Source organism: Ambystoma mexicanum, chromosome 10 (assembly GCF_040938575.1).
Source record: "Ambystoma mexicanum isolate Mex_15411 chromosome 10, UKY_AmexF1_1, whole genome shotgun sequence".
Lineage (NCBI taxonomy): Eukaryota > Metazoa > Chordata > Amphibia > Caudata > Ambystomatidae > Ambystoma > Ambystoma mexicanum.
This window is the reverse complement of record NC_090932.1, coordinates 312774018-312791434: the sequence shown is the minus strand read 5'-3', so window position 1 is coordinate 312791434 and position 17417 is coordinate 312774018. Positions and strand designations below refer to the sequence as shown.

At 44.5% G+C, this 17417-nt stretch overlaps 1 protein-coding gene across 1 annotated transcript in view; it reads right to left on the bottom strand.

Annotated features, from left to right (window-relative positions):
* Positions 1–202: 202 nt before the first annotated feature.
* LOC138492865 (olfactory receptor 5J3-like) overlaps positions 203–17417 on the bottom strand; it is a 50750-nt gene continuing 33535 nt past the window's right edge. Inside the window, exon 4 of the mRNA XM_069620194.1 lies at positions 203–1135. Coding sequence (XP_069476295.1) covers positions 203–1135 — 933 coding nt within the window. The remainder of the gene's footprint in view (positions 1136–17417) is intronic.

Genomic DNA, 17417 nt, shown 5'->3' with positions numbered 1-17417 from the left:
ACAAATGGAAACATACAGCCTCATGTGAAGCAGCGGCATCACTTGCTTAAAGTGTTTAATTTTGTAAAATGGCTGAAAGTAGACTTTATGAAAGCTCATAAGTATGAAGGTGTCATTTTACATAGCTCTCTAAAGAGTAGCTCTTTCACAATATGATGTGTATTTATGAGCTTCTTTAAACCACAAAGAGATTTATGAGAGCTTATTCATTACATTTTAGGGCCTTCCTTGCGGCACTTTTCACCTCCTCGTTCCTGAGACTGTAGATCATTGGGTTCCACATTGGAGTAAAAACTGTATAAAAGAGTGAGGCCAGTTTCTCTTGCCCCAATGATCTGGCAGAAGGTTTCAAGTGTGTACCAGCACCTGTCCCTAAAAAAAGACACAGCACAATAAGGTTTGACGAGCAGGTGGTGAAGGCCTTTCTCCTCCCCTGCGCTGAAGGAATCTTCAGAATCACCCTGAGAATGTGCACATAGGACATGAAGACCACCAGGCAAGTGATCAGAGCCATCCCGCCAGTCAGTACAAATATCACAATCTCATTGGGCAAGGTGTCAGCGCAGGCCAGCTTTAGCAGGTTGGGGATCTCACAGAGGAAATGGTCAATCACGTTGGCCCTACAGAAGGGTAATTGTGAAACATGTATTGTGAGAGTACAGGAGTATAGGAAGCCAGTCACCCAACAGATAGCAAGCAACATGATGCAAAATCTCCTGTTCATGATAACCGTGTATTGCAATGGGTGGGAGATGGCAACATAGCGGTCATAGCACATGACACTAAGGAGTGGAACTTCAGTGCCTCCCAAGAAAACAAAGCCAAATATTTGTGTGATGCATTCATTTAAAGCAATGTATTTCCGTTCGGCCAGCAGGTCCACCAGCATCCTAGGAACAGTGACTGAAGACACGCCAATGTCCACGCAGGCCAGGTTCGACAGGAAGAGGTACATAGGGGTGTGCAGCTTTGGAGTGATTGCAACAAGTGCAACAATGATTAGGTTCCCGAGCACAGTGATGATGTAGACGAGCAGGAAGGCAGTGAACAGGGCAACTCGCTCACCCGGAGAGACAGAGAAGCCTAAGAGGATGAATCCGGAAATGCTGCTGCTATTTCTCAGGCTCATCTTGCTCTGCAACATTTACATAAAACAATAAGTTAGATAATCGTAAACAACTCAGATTACAGATCACTGGAAAGGACAACTGATGTTCACCAGTTCCCATTTCAGTTCATTCCATACCAGTGTATTACAATTTGCAAGACTGCCAAAATACTGCCAAAACCAGGTGACATTTCCTCTAAAAAAACAGTGCCACCCCCCGCTCCCGAGAAATAAATACTTCCGGATGCAAAAAGAAAGCCACATGTGCGTGCAACAGGCCCTTAATGGTATTAGGTCATCTCCAAACAATATGCGCCACCTAGCAGATGCGAAGTATGATATCCACATCCAACTAATACTACTCAATAACCTTAAGAAGAGGTCAATGGAGCAGCAAGCAAACATACCACCATGGCAACGGCAGAGAGGGGTCATGAGGTGAATGAAACTGCCCACACATCGCACCAGACTATCCTGCTGTGCAGAGGCCAGGCTTGGCCAGATAGGATCATCTCGGGAGGATTGCTCAGGGCAATGTGCTCACCTTGGAAGCAAGACGACACAAAGCAATACAGGTTCGATTCCTGGGTCGATCCCCGGGTCGCGCTTAGAAACCTCTGGGTATTACACGTGTTATAAATAACCTATCATACAGGGACGTCATTTAGGGGGCGCCAGGGCTTGCAACTGTGACCCCTGAGGTCTCCCTTGCAACCCCTGTGCTCTGCCTTGCTACCCCTAAAAAATAAAATAAAATAAACTTTTTTTTTTAAATAATAGTTCCTGCGCTGTGGCCAGCGCCATGTGGCTCTTTCCTTCTAGAGTGGCTGGCTTTCTTGTTTAGGCATCTTAAAAAAAATAACAGGGGTTCTACAAGTCTAACATTTTGAGCAGTGACCCTCAATAAGAAAGAACAGGAATACCAAATAATGCGTCTTTCTGGAGTTCTATACAATAATTGCTAAACTCATTAAAGGTTTATTTCAGGCACACTTCAGGGGGTGAGTCACTGATTTAGTCTGTTCTTAAACACCTCAACTCAGCCTTTCCTCCTTCTGAGGATGATAAATGAGTACCAACACAAGTTGGGTGATATTGTATGCATATTTTTCTGTATAAATCGCTTAAGCGTAAGTGCTATATAATAACACATCATTATCCTTTGGCCATGGACGTCGGCTTGCATTCACAGTAATTTGGTAATATGGGCCTATACACACTCATCTTAATGATACATTTGGCGATCCATTCTTGTATGAAATGTATATCTCATTATAGTGATATCGTAAACATATTTTTGGAGTGTACTTAGGAACAATGCTGTGTGATGCCACTTCCTGTTTTTTCAAGGAGTGAAAGGTCGTGTCTCATCGCTTCCTGTGATATCACTTTGGGGTGGGGTCAAATGACATCGCTTCCCGTGGTGTCATCAGAGGTCAAGGGTCATGTGATGTCACTTCCGCTACCACTGGCATTTTGTTGCAATGACGTCGCTGCTATCATATCATATCACATTGTATCACTTGATCTGGGACACTGTAGCAAACCTACTGACCCTGATTCAAACGGACATCTGGAGTCAGCTAAACATCAGTACTGCAATCCGAACCCTGCTGAACCTAGAGTCAGTGTAGCACTTTTGAGGCAGGATACATTTGAGGTCACTGTCAGCATGCTGCATGGCATGTCCCCGCCAATGATCTCAAATCGCTGATCCAGGTGCTCAGTGCTCAAATACACGTCTCCCTGTCCTCCACCTTGGCTCAAAGGAATGTTTCTATGTGATTGCCAACATAATGCGATAGGTACATTGGACTGTACACATGTGGCGTTGATTACCCCACCATTTCCCAAACACCCCCGCCCCCAGGGCAGTGGGAATGTATTAAAGCAATGCAAGAACAATTTGATGAATGACTGTCTAAATAACCAGTGATGCAGATCTGACCGAGGGCCATTGCTGTGCCCGTTCCCCTGGTTCCACACATTATCCCATGCTGCTACAGAATATCACCCTGCCAGGACACATGGGCACTCACAGAGGGCCATGTACATGGATTCTGGGTAAGCAGCCAAACTGACAATGCTACGTTCATGTGAAGCAGGAAAGGACTAGGAGATGAGAAAGAGAGGGGGCACATAGGAACAGCCCAATACACGTCATGCGTGCATACCCACTATCTACCCTGTGCATGATGCACATGACTTTAACAACAAATCGTGCCACCTTCCAGTGCTTTGCTAATTCTGAGAGGTCCCTTACACCCCTTCTTACACTATGCATGATTGAATTACAGGTTTCAGGATGCCTAATGTAAGAAACCTTTAAACGGTCCTAGAGAAATGGGCCTCATTCTGACCCTGTCGGTTCGGAAACAAGGGTGCCGGTAAGTTTACCGAAACCGTTGTTTCCGGACCGGCATATTACAGGTTGGCCTGCCGGAGTCGTCATGCCCGACAGGTCTGACCCTGTTGTGCACAGCGGCCACGGTAGGCAGACCCGGAACTTCAGTGTCCCCATTCCCATAGAGTTTTACGGGACTCTATGGGAATGGGGAACAACATTTTACAGGCGCCCGACTTTCCGGTCCACCGTGGTTGTAATCTCTCGGTGGCACCGGGAAGTCAGGCACCGGTAAATATTTACAGGTCTGGCGGCAACCCGATGGTAGCACCGGCACGGTTACTGCTGGACCCGTAATGAGGCCCAATATATACCACTCCCCAAGCCACAATGTTAACACAAATTCATGCCGTAGTTGGTAACCAAAGGAATGCAGGGTGGTATGCTCCCTATTTCTTGCATCCTGCAAGCTCTGTCTCACATGTTGATAGGAATTCAAATGAAAGGGCCCACTACAATGCAGAGCACAATTAGGTCTGATTACCTGGTACTGGTCAACAATTTTGCAAGCAGTATAGGGAAAATTTAAACTGTAATAGTGATGAGTAAAACAGGGGAGAAATCCTGTTCCATATAACAAGTTGATCTGTACTCTGTGGCCGTTCCCCATTCCAGTGTAGACACACCCCAAGTTTAGTAGCTTGAGAACATCAATATGTCCTGATATGATGCACCATTCAATTTAATTTTGTCCTGAAGAAGGCATGATATTCCTTATACACTAAAACGTCATATGCACCGCCGAAACGTCATAGGCACTGCTGAAATGTCATAGACACTTGGAACATCTTCAAGTAACTGAGTTTATGTAAAACTATTCATCATTTCCAATTAAGTGAAACAATGTAAAACATCGTTTCCATTTTTAGAATTACTATCAGTTGATTGATTTAAAGTAACATTGTGGATTATCACTAATTTACTGTGATTGTAATGTAATGTGGTCAATGAGCAGGGTGTAAGTGTGTAGTATAATTAGAGTAGGTTTGTTTCTTCATATTTTTTTTTATAATTGGTCTTGAGTTTTATGAACTATGTCTGTGTGTTTATTTTTTTAATGCAATGCACTGTTTGCGAAAGCTTTTGCAAATTTCTTAAAATAATTATTCATTGTTTATACATGTGCAAGGTAGAATATATTTTGATTATAATTATAGGTGTCTGACATTTGTTGTTCAAACTTTTATTTTGTGTTAAATAATTCTTTGGTTTAATGTAATCAAGTAAAATTATTGGCAATAGTTGTATTATCCAGCAGGTACAAGTTTTCAGGTGTATGATTGTTTTCCTGAGTTGATGAAAATGAATCGGAATATACGGCATTCAATGGAAACATTGGGTACACAACAAACAGTCATCTTTTTGTGCCACATCACTGACGCAGTGGCTGATACGCTGGGCCAGTTCCACATTTGGAAAAACACTATTCATAAATCATGTGCCAGATTAAATTATACCAGCTTTAGTTGTTGTGGCAAGAAACCTAATACACAGTATACTACTAATTGCTCTAGTCAATAAAATACAGCCAGAACTGGCAGAGCATAAAATGCAATCACACTGTACTTCAAAGGTGTTGCCACAACATTTCATGTTACTACATAGGGCAAAGTTCTTTCGGGTTCCCATGCCTCATTAGGACTGCACTATTACAATCTAGAGGCCTCCTGGCACAAGGAGAAAACGTCACTGCATAATAATAAGTGACAGAAGCTTTATTGCATTGTAAACAACAGATGTTACTATTACCCAATTATTAATTTCATAGAAGGTAAGGCAGAGACATCCCTGCAGGATTTTAAACATATGCATACAGACTGCACAAAGATCTCAGGAGATCTGCATATATGAGTATCTGAACCCTCCCCTAGGATGAACCTTGTGAGATGTAAAGGGGTTGTCTTCTGTGGCAGAACAGTAATCCACGTGCAATGTAACTTCAGAGTGAAGCAACTCTAAAGCCCACTAACTTCAGCAATGCGGACCAACCACTGCCTGCTTTCTCATCTAATTTCATGCACTGGCATTTAAGCATATGCCATTTTGCATTGTGCGAGAAACCTGAGGGTGTTCTCACTCCTAATCCCTTGGATCCTCTACGCAGGTGGCCAGGGAAAGGCCATCGCTTTTGGATCCTGACCTTGGGGGCAAAAAAGCGAGGGATAATCGCCTGGGTGGAAGGCCCTTGGGGACTTGGAGTGGGATGACCTCAGGTGAGACATGGTATCCCCCTTTTCCTAATGTTGACCGACCTAACCCTCCCCCAATCTTTATGGGTTATTGCAAGTCAGCTCCCTTCAGTTCAACATATGGGACACTTGGCAGTACTGAGATGAGGAAGATGCAACTGAGAGTAATGGAAACCTTACACTCAGATACTCAGACCACTTTAGTACTGAGACAAAGAAGATGGCTGCAAATTGGTGTGAAGATCAGGCATGTCCTCCTAATCAGGGTCAGGAATGGCTGATTGAAAGAACACAACTGCAACCTTTTGAAGGGTTGCAGGTGTATAAAAGGAGGAGGAAAAAGTGACACAGAGAGTAGCAGGAGCAGCAGCAGAGAGACCTGTGTGACAAGCGCAGTACCTTGCTGGAAGAGAGGCGAGCCACTGGAGGGAACTGCCATGGGAAGGTCCGAGGTGTACAGCACACTGAGATGATGATGACTGCAGGGAGAGGTGACCTGAGACAGCTCGGCATGGGAGCAAGAGGTCCGTGGAGCGGACTAGCAGCAGCAGAGGGAGCTGGGTGGAAAGGATGCCCTTTTCCCTTTCAAGTAATGTGCTTGTTCCCTGTTGCCGAGAAGCCAGCCCAGGGGTCTTTGAGGGGCAGAGGTTGGAGCCCAAGCAGCAGAGACTGCAGATCATGTGCTCCGAGCCACAAGGACAGCTTCTAAAGAGACCGGTGAGCTTCTGTGCAATAAGAAACCCGGTGTGCGAAGCGCGAATGATTGAACATTCTTTTGAGCTGAACTACTTTGTAACTAGTAGCGCAGTGGTCACGCGCATTGCAAAAGCTTATTTTTGAAGGTCTCCACTTCTAGATTTTTTTCCATTGTTGAACTTTGAAGAACTGGAAATACTTTGAATCAGAGTGGTCACGTTTATTAAAGCAGAACGGTTTAGAAAGTCTCCAAGTATTAGGAAGTTCTCTTAAAGTGAAAGGCATAAATATTCCATAACAGGCTGAGTGAAAACAAGACCGTGTGCCTAATTAATGCTCAGAACGCGGAAATGAATACAAACTTTATAATTAAACACAAAATACTGCATGTTGCCTTTAGCAGTGAATGGAACTGCGCAATCATTAAGAACTGAACTTCCAAGGTTAAATAAATCACTGAATGCTGGGAAGTTAATCCTATTCATTATATGGAATCCTGAAAATAACTTTATTATATGAAGAAAGAAAGTAAACATGCATGGGCCAAAGGTGGACCAAGAAGGCAGCAAAGGTCCTTTTCTTTTGTGTGTTTTGAGCTGTGATAGAATACAAGTCTTGGTGAATGGAACCCTGAGACTTCCTTACCCTTTCTTTTGAACTATGGTAAAATACAAGTCCTGGAAAACAGAACCTTAAAACTTCATAACTCTTTCTTTTGTGCTTTGAATTGTGGCATTTGGAACTTGGGGAAGGCAACCCCAAGAATTGTTTCCAAACTATGTATACTTGAATTTGAACCAACAAGAAGAATTCTGAGACTTTTTGTCGAACTGTTTTATACTTGGGGAGGGGAGCTGAAAGAAAAGCTACGAGCTGGAAAAAGCTCAGAACTTTTGTTGAACACTGTTTATTTTGATTGTTACAGCCCTACACTTTGGTTTATTATAGTTGTGAGGGCAAGGATGGGTTTTGGACACAGACAGACTTATAAGTTAAACTGTTTGACTCAGACTTTCCATAGTTTTAGTCAGGTAGGAACATCCCACCTTAGCATAGGGCAAGTTAGGCATTCAGAAGGAGTGAGGTGTAGGGGTGCACAAGCTGGTTAAATAATCGTTTAACAAATAGTAGAACTTAAAGATTGTGTGGGGACATGCATCAACACAAGGTAGCAAGCAAAGTAACAAATATTTCAGGTGCAAGCAGGCTGTTGTCACAAGGCCACTTGGGACAAGAAAATCAAGCAGACCCAAAGCTGTGTATTGCTACCCAGCAACCCAAATTTCACTCCAAAGGGACAGTTATCCCTGTATTAAAATGACTTGTTCATTAAACATTTAACGTCGTTATGGCGAAAATGTAGGTGCACGTGCACCACATAGATATCTCTAATTAACTCAAATAGTCATTGAACAATTCAACAGTGTCAATAAAAAACAAATTTCAAACAGTAACGTCAGATGTATAGAAAGATCAGAGCTCAGATTATAGAGATAACTTTTGGATTTTAATCTCCCAAATCCAACAAGTTATAAGAAGTAACACAAATTGAATTTGCACAGTGTCCTCTATTGACATATAGAGTACATAATAGTCGATGTTAGAAAAAGTACCCAGAATATTGGGAACATCAGTGGTGGTGGATAACTGCTCGTGTTGAGCAACACAATTACAAATCTATATACATTTGTACTTCACAGAACTCTAATACATAGGTTCAGTCAATCCTAAACTTCCAAATGAAGTCGCTTATTAGGTGTCAAAAAAGTGACCAACGTGTTTCGGTTCATAGAACCATCTTCAGAGTATAGACTTCATCTTTCATATTCACAAAAAGTGTTCATAATAGAGACTCTGTGGGGTAATAGAGAAAGAAAAGCTTTACAGTGAAACTCATAGGTTCTTTGGAATCCACTAACTCAGTAGAAAGTCACTAACCTTGCTGATACAAGAACAGGTAGTCCAATCTATAGCCTAGGGCAAGAAAATACTAGTGGAGAAAGCCTCTCTGCATACATTTCTCTCTTTCGCCACTAGTATTTTCTTGCCTGTTTCTCCAGCTAACCTGCCATTTTCCATGCATTTTCTTTGGTTTCACCTCCTCAGATACCGAAGCAACCGCATGTTTTCCTTGCCCTGTGCTTATTCCTTAATCTGGCCTATAGATTGGACTACCTGTTCTTGTATCAGCAAGGTTAGTGACTTTCACACTTTCTACTGAGTTAGTGGATTCTAAAAAACCTATGAGTTTCACTGAAAAGCTTTTCTTTCTCTATTACCCTACAGAGTCTCTATTATGAACACTTTTTGTGAATATGAAAGATGAAGTCTATACCCTGAAGATGGCTCTATGAACCGAAACGCGTTGGTCACTTTTTTGACACCTAATAAGGGACTTCATTTGGAAGTGTAGGATTTACTGAATCTATGTATTAGAGTTCTGTGAAGTGACAAATGTATACATATTTGTAATTGTGTTGCTCAACAAGAGCAGTTATCCACCACCACTGATTGTTCCCAATATTCTGGGTACTGTTTGTAACATCGACTATTATGTACTCTATATGCCAATAGAGGACACTGTGCAAATTCAATTTGTGTTAGTTCTTATAACTTGTTGGACTTGGGAGATTAAAATCCAAAAGTTATCTCTATAATCTGGGCTCTGATCTTTCTATACATCTGACGTTACTGTTTGAAATTTGTTTTTTATTGACACTGTTGAATTGTTCAATGACTATTTGAGTTAATTAGAGAAATCTATGTGGTGCATGTGCACCTAAATTTTCACCATAACGGTGTTAAATGTTTAATGAACGAGTAATTTTAATACAGGGATAGCTGCCCCTTTGGAGTGCATTTGGGCTTGCTGGGTAGCAATACACAGCTTTGGTTCTGCTCAAGTTAGGCATTCAACCATCCTGACATTGAAGTTAATACATGTTATTTTGTTCAACTTGATATCTCTTGCCTGTTTTGTTCTTCATGATGCCTTTACAAATGTTGGCAGAATGGGATGCGGCTCAACTGATACAAATTGGGGAACCCTAAATTGCTAGAGCATTAGACTCCTCAGTAGCCACTAAAGGTTATACAGGGTTTGATATCTGTAGAAGTAGGGATGAGACAATTCCCCCAGGTGAAAGAACACTGATACCAACTGACTTAATATTAATTCCACCTCAAGATGCATATATCAGACTAGCGCCCAAGTCAGGATTAGCATGGAGATTTGGGATTGATGTTTTAGCAGGGATAATAGAGCCCGACATCAGGGGGGAAGTTAAAATATTGTTGCAAAATCATGGAAATGATCCCTTCCAGGTTCGTCAACGGGATAAGGTAGCTCAGGGGATACTTAAAAAAGACTTTTTCCTTAAGTTAAAGACAGAATCTGGGAAGGAGAACACAGCTTGGGGTGGTCACAGTTTTGGGAAAGCTGACGAGGAAACAGGTGAACATCCTCAAATTGAAACAAGAAAGCCTGCAAAGGAAGAGCCTTAGACACTGCTTGATCTAGCTTTTGCTCAGAGAAATTATCCCATGTTAGCAGAGGTATTTTTGCAGGTAGTATTGGAGCCAAAGGGTCATGAGAAAGGGGGACCCTTCTTTTTTCTGAAGTATGGAATTCTGTATAGGGGATATAGCACCTTGGAGGGTCTAGTAAAAACTCAGTTGGTGATCCCTAAGAGTCATAAACCTGTGGTATTAGACATAGCTCATTCAGATCTGACGGGAGGTCATCTGGGGCAGTACAAGACTGAAGCAAATATAGAAAATATGCTTTATAGGACCAGAATTTACACGGACATTAAAACCTTTATTTAAGCGTGGGAAGGGTGCCAGAAAACTAGTACACATATACCACCACCAGCTCCCTTGAATCTGTTACCAATAATTGCGGTTCCATTTTCCAGGATTCGTGTGGCTATTGTGGAATCACTGGCGATATTGTGGGACCCCTGGGGACTTCTAAACTGGCGAATAAATACATCCTAGTCATTGTAGATTATGCCACAAGTTACCTGGAGGCCTTCCCCCTAAGAGCGAATACGACGCAGCAGATCTTCAAACATCCACTGCCTTTTATCTCCCAGGTGGGGTTCCCAAAGGAGATCTTGATGGATCAGGGCTCGAATTTTATGAGCAAGCTTATGGGGGAAGTTAAAGAACTATTGGCCATTGCTACCCTTAGAATATCGGTTTACCATCCCCAAACAGATGGCCTAGTGGAAAGATTTCATAAAACTCTGAAAACCATAGTCCGGAAGTTAGTTGAACAAGATGGGAACAATTGAGATCGGATGATACCTTAGGCCTTGCTTGCAGTTTGGAAAACCCCTCAGGCCCCGTTTGAACTCCTTTACGGGCAGGAACCACGGGATGTCCTAGATATGTTGAGGGAGACTTGGGAAGAGAGAGAGGCAGCTTCCATTCCCCTTACCAAATTGCGAGTAGGTTAAAAGAGCACATGTACCTTGTAATATCTCTGGTACAGGCCCACACGATTAAGGTACAAGAACAACACTTGTGTCAGTTTGGGATGACATCTTGAAGGCTGCCGATGAGAGTGATGTTAGCATGCTAATCCGGCTGTACCTATCGGTAGCCTTCGATACAGTTGATTTGAAGATTCTTACCTCAAGACTTTCCAGAGTGGCTCAGGTGTCGAAAGAACAAGATGGGAAAAATTAGGAAAACTCTGACCCTTTTCTACCAACATGGTTGATGCTTGCTGCCTGTAAACCTCCCGACCACCACAAGGCTTCCCACTGCTGCACGGCTTCAGGATCACGAGGTAAACCCAGCAGGGCTTGAATAGAAATCTACAGCACCCAGTGCGCGAACATGGACCCATCCTGAAAAGTCATTTAATTTCACTGTGTGTACCTGCAAAAGGCACGGCTGGCGCCAATGCTGCATTTTGCCCACTTTTGACTCATCTTGCTGCAATCGCCCAATGGGGCTCGTGTTATTCGATAACCACGGTCACATCCAACATGATGGTCGCCATTGCTCACAATGGTGTTCCTCCCCAGCCCGCCTGGCCACTGTAGTGATTGGCCATCAGAACAGCCATAGGGCCAATCAGGATGCCGGCAGGCTAGCTGGCCCCTTCACCAAAGCCCACCACTAAGGCTTGACCTGGCTGTGGAGGGCTCTGAGGGCCTCCTCCTTGCACCCCCTGCAGCACCTCATGAAACGGCCACCAGGCATGCAGCCTGTTTCCGCACAAACCTGGGCCTCTGGAACTTTGTGCACCTCACAAGAATACCTGTGAGTCATGGCTGGACACTGTTATTGCTCTTTCCTCTAACCTAAGCAGCTGCTGAACCAAGATGTGCCTATGCATTGTGCCTTCCCTGCCTTACGTAATCTTTTCTTATTGAAATCTGTGCCTCTTGTGCAAATTTGAATCTGGTGTGTTTTTTAACATCTCTGCGCCCCATTTTGCATTGCATTCTGTGCCTCTGGTGTAATTCGAATCCTGGTGTATTTTTAACATCTCTGCACCCCTTTTTGCATTGCATTCTGTGCTTCTGGTGTAATTCGAATCCTGTTCTGTTTTTTAACAGATCTGCACCCCTGTTTACATTGCATTCTGTGCTTCTGGTGTCATTTGAATTCTAGTGTGTTTGTTAACATCGCTGCACCCATTTTTGCATTGCATTCCGTGCCTCCAGTGTAATTAGAATCCTGGTGTGTTTTTTAACATCTCTGCACCCCTTTTTGCATTGCATTTTGTGCTTCTGGTGTAATTCGAATCCTGGTGTGTTTTTAACATCTCTACACCCCACTTTCGGTACTAAAGTGTTACCATTGCATCTGTTTTCTCTGTTCCCTTGGCTATCAGGCCGCCTGGTGAGTTTGTGCTTGCACTGTGTGGTGCAGCCCCTCCTCTATCCTCCTCCTATCCTCTGCCGCCCCTATGGGACTCACCATATCCCTATCTTTTCTAACGGCCATACTGTCACCTATCCTCCCACCCTCACAAAGTCTGGAAGACAAAAGCTTGAAAATGACACCCTAATAGCTTACCCCGGCGTAGCCATTACATACACCTATGTCATCGCAACTTCCAGGCAGATTTTCACTGATATCCTCTTTTCTGTCCCCTCTCCAGATCTATGGACTCCTCATCTTATCTCTACTCTCTCTCCTCTCACATCTTCACCCATCAATGGTGGCACTAGATGGGAAGTACTCTTGGCAGGCCTCTCCTCATCCAGGTGTATCATTAATGTCTATCACAATGGCACTGTCGTAAACTTCCTTCCCACACCTTATACTCCTTCTTTCACTCTCTCTGTCCCCCCTCCTCTGACTAGTGTACCACACCCCTGCTCCACTCCTCGGACAAACCTTCAAAGGCAGTGACCTCTTGCATATAGCCACGCTTAATGCTCGCTCTGCTATCAAATACTCTGCCGACATCTGCCTCCTCCTTGAAGACCTCAAACTCGATATCCTCGCTCTTACTGAAACATGTTTCAATGCCACCTCAGTCACTGCTTTTGACTAGCTTCTCCCTGACGGCTATCTGATCATCTCCATGCTGTGCCCTAACCGCGCCGGCAGTGGGGTTGCCCTGATCTTCCCTGAGTGGGTCCCTTCTTCCCTCATACCCACCCAGCCTTACTCTGCCTTCGAGCGTCAGGTCTGCAAACTTCCTCCCTGACCATTGCTACAATCTACAGGCCACCTGGCACTACCACCCTGTTCCTTTGTGAACGAGCTGATTTTGCCTACTCTCTCCTCTTATCCACCGCTAAACTCATTTTTCTGGGTGACTTCAACATCCACCTTTACTCTTCAATCCCAGCATCCACTCTCTTCTGTGATATCTGCACCTCGCTCTCCCTCTCCATTCTCCCCTCTGGTCATACCCATTTGGCTAGAAAACACTCTCGATGCCATCATTCACACTGATCTCTTGCTCTCCACCCCACTCCCCACCCCATTCCCCTGGTCGGACCATTCTCTCCTCTCACATGGGCTCTCTCTGCCATCTGACCGCACCTCCCCCAGCCATGCCAACCTCATTCACGAACATCTGTCTGATGAAACGAGTGTCAGCCGCTGCCTTCTCATTTTCTTTCATCCCCCATTGTCCCCCCACTTCAGACTCTATCTGACTCCGCTCTCAGCAACCTCCATCTTGCCATCATTAACACTCTTGACATTCTTGCCCCAGTCATGAGGATATGCCTGAAACATGCCTCCATGCGTAATACCTAATACGACTCTGAACTTGCAGCCCTGAAATGCAAGTGCAGAGCTGCGGAAAGGAAGTGGCAGACCTCAGGCTCACCCTCTGACAAACTGGCCTGTTGCTTTCTGCAAAGTCAATATGGACTCTGCATTCGCTCCAAGAAAAGGGCCCACATTCAGGCTTGCATCTCTGGTGCATCCAATAACACGGCTGAATTCTTTAGAATCTGCAGGGAACTAGGCAACCCTTCCGCAGTCTCCACCTCACCTCTTCTCTCCCAAGCCCTCTGCAATACACTGGCCATACACTTCACTGCAAAAGCACAGGGCATCCTGAGCACCTTCGCTTCTCTTTCCCCCTCCCGTTGTCCCACCCTCCTGCCACCTAAGGCGTCCCATCCCCCCTCGGCTTTTATTTCCTCCTTTTCTCCAATCATATCTGACGAGGTCACTAGAGTTGTCTGCTCTATTAAGGTCTCCTCCAAACAGGTCTCCCCCTGTTCCTCCAGAACTATTAAAGGACACTATTGGCTCTCTAGCCACTGCACTTGCTGATTTCTGCCATCATTTTTTAGCTACTGGGTCTTTCCCTTGTTCCCTCAAGCACTCTCTTGTCCACCCCCTCCTGAAAACACCTTCTGCAGTCCCTTCTTGTCTGGGTAACTACTGTCCCATCTCAATCACCCCCTTCCTTGGGAAACTCTTGGAGAAGCTGGTCTTCCCCTAACTGACCCAGCATAATGAGCTTGTTGGTTGCCTACACGACCATCAATCTGGATTCCGAGCATGCAGCGGCACGGAAACTGCTCTTCTGAACACCCGTGAAGAACTGCTTGCATCCCTTGATTCTAACTCTCCTGCCGTTCTCATTCGACTTGATCTTTCTTCTGCATTTGACACAGTCAATCACTCCATCCTCCTAAAACGGCTCCACAATACCCTTGGTATCTCGGAGTGGACACTGGACTGGCTGACCTCCTTTCTCAATATCCGTGCATCCCAGGTTACCCTGGGCTCTTTCTCCTCTCCTACCTCTATCTCTAGCTCCACCTGTGACATCCCCCAGGGCTCCAACCTTTCTCCCTGGCTCTTTAACATCTATCTTGCCCCGCTAGCACACCTAATTTCCACCTACTACACTTACTTCCAGTGTTATGCAGATGACGCCCAACTCTTCTTCAATCTTCAAACTGGCACATACTACAAGGCTGTTTCTGGTGCCGCGTGTTAAAACTGCCTCAGAACATTTCATTGACGGCAATAAGACATGAACTCGCATTTAATTCCCTGTATACCAGAGTAATGTGGAAATCGCTGGGCACAATGCGAAAAATTTTCCTGAGTCCACCAATGCCAGCATATCAGATATTTACAACTGGAAATAAAGGTGCGCAAACCGGACTCTTAAAATCTTGGACATCCCGGTTGGACGAAATGTCAGCTGCAGATATAAAGAAATCCAAACTATTAAAGCACTCACAAATTGCAAAAAAGACATTTGAAACTTGGTGTTGGATAATCAACTTAGAAAAACTAGCACAACTCCATTCAGCGCTGTCCTTAGGACCTGGTGACAATAAGTTAAATGTACCACCCAGATATCTGCAACATTGGCCATCACAACATCATCGCGAACAATTCTTAAGACTCAGATTAAATGCATTAAAAACCAAAGAAATGCTGTGGCTAAGACGAGACAACGATGTAAAAGACAATCAATGTCATTCCTGCAGGTCTGCAATAGAGTCTTTGAAACATCTACTAATCGCCTGCACAGGAACTAGTAACCAGCGCACTCTTCATCTCAGAAGATTTGCTCCCATTAATGAAGACTTGGAAGCATGGTGGCAGCATGCAATCTCAGGCAACAACATAAAATTGTCCTGTGTAGTAGTCGATTACATGGACATGATTCTGGCGAATGTTCAATATGAAAATCATCCGGATCTGGGGAAAACATCCTAACATGGTCATACAGCCACGAGAAGAAATCACTTGTTCCTTTTTTCTTTCTATCTCTTTTTTTCTCTGGATTTGGTGCTCTTAGGAGATCTAGATTCAATGGAAGAAAGTTTGTAACAAAAGTTACATTCTTTTTGTATTAAACTGAAGTTTTACAATAAATAAAAACATTTAAAGAAATGTCCACCTACAACACTTATTTCCAGTGTTTTGCAGATGACACCAAACTCTTCTTCAAACTTCCCTCTGATCCTCTCCTTACCTCCTCTATCATTCCTGACTGCCTATCTGCCATCCAGTGCTGGTGTGCCTCCAATGATCTCTGCCTCAATTCCAGCAAGACTGAGATCCTTCCCGTTGGGACTCCTGCTCCCTATTTCTTCCCCTCACTCTGGCCACCCCTTATGGGTTATCCCCCTTATCCTTCATCTGAAGCCAAAAAGGTTGAAGTTATCTTCGACTCCTCTCTTTCCTTCCTCCCTCACATCCAGGACCTTGCCAAGAAGACCCACTTTCAAATCCGCCTCAGGAAAGGAATCCGTCCTTTGCTCACTTTTCCCTAGAAGGTCAAAGTCTCTAGAGCTCTGGTACTCTCTAGGCTCGACTACTGACAGCATCTTCCTTAATATACCCTCTTCCTCTCTACGTCCCCTCCAGCTAATCCAGAATAGGTCTGCAAGACCTATCCTTGGCCTCAAGCCCAGGGACAGCATCTCTCGAGCCCTAAAAACTCTCCACTGGCTCCCGGTTGCTGCAAGGAACAAATTCAAATCCCTCTGCATCATCCATAAGGCTGTCTGGGGGCAGGGACCACACTATCTACAACTGGCTCTCACTAAATAAACTCCCTCCAGATCTTTCCGTTCCTACGGCACCAACTCTCTGGGTGTCAAGTGATTTGCTAAACAGCGAGCTGGTGGATGATCTATTCCCTTGGCTGGCTCCCTCCTATGGAACAGCCTCCCCCTTCCTCTTGAGCCGGATCTCCTCAAATTCCAGGAGCGCCTCAAGACTTTCCTTTTCACATCCTCCTTCCCCATCTCTCCTTTGCTAAATTCCACAGTCGCTGAGATTGGTGACCAGGGCATATATATGCCCACCTAGGTCCTGGCCTCCCACCCCCAATCGCCTTCAGCCTCCGCCCACTTACAGCACTTGCCTTAGGTGCCCACTGGCCTGTTCTATCACAGGCCTGCACTTTCACTGGCAGTTGACCACTCTCACCAAGTGACCTCTGCCAGCCACCTAACAGTTTGCAACTTACTCCCTAGCACTTCCCTCCCTGTTAATCCTAGCACTTACCCCCATCCCTCATCGCTCTCTCTGCACTTGCACACTGTGAATGCTCACAAGGCCTAGTAGAAACAACTCTCTTTTTTCATTGTTATATTTCCCTTTCATTCCCATGTTCCCTTCCTGTTGCCCTGTGGGCGCTTTATAACAGAATTTACTTGATGTATAATCGCCTTACAAATGCACAATAAATAAATAAACAAATAAGATGATACCCGGGGCCTTGTTAAAACCCCTCAGCTCTCAACAGGATTTTCCCTGTTTGAACTCCTTTGCGGGCAGGGACCACGGGATGTCCTAGATATGTTGAGGGAGACTTGGGAAGAGAGAGAGGCAGCTTCCATTCCCCTTTCCCAAACTCCAAGTAGGTTAAAAGAGTGCATGAAGGATGTAAGATCTCTAGTACAGGCCCACATGGTTAAGGCACAAGAACAACAAAAGACTTCTTATGATAAAAAGGTTTCCCTCAGGACCTTTTCCATAGGTCAAAAGGTACTTGTCCTGCTGCCAACTTCAGACAATAAACTTGTATCCAAGTGGCATGAACCATATG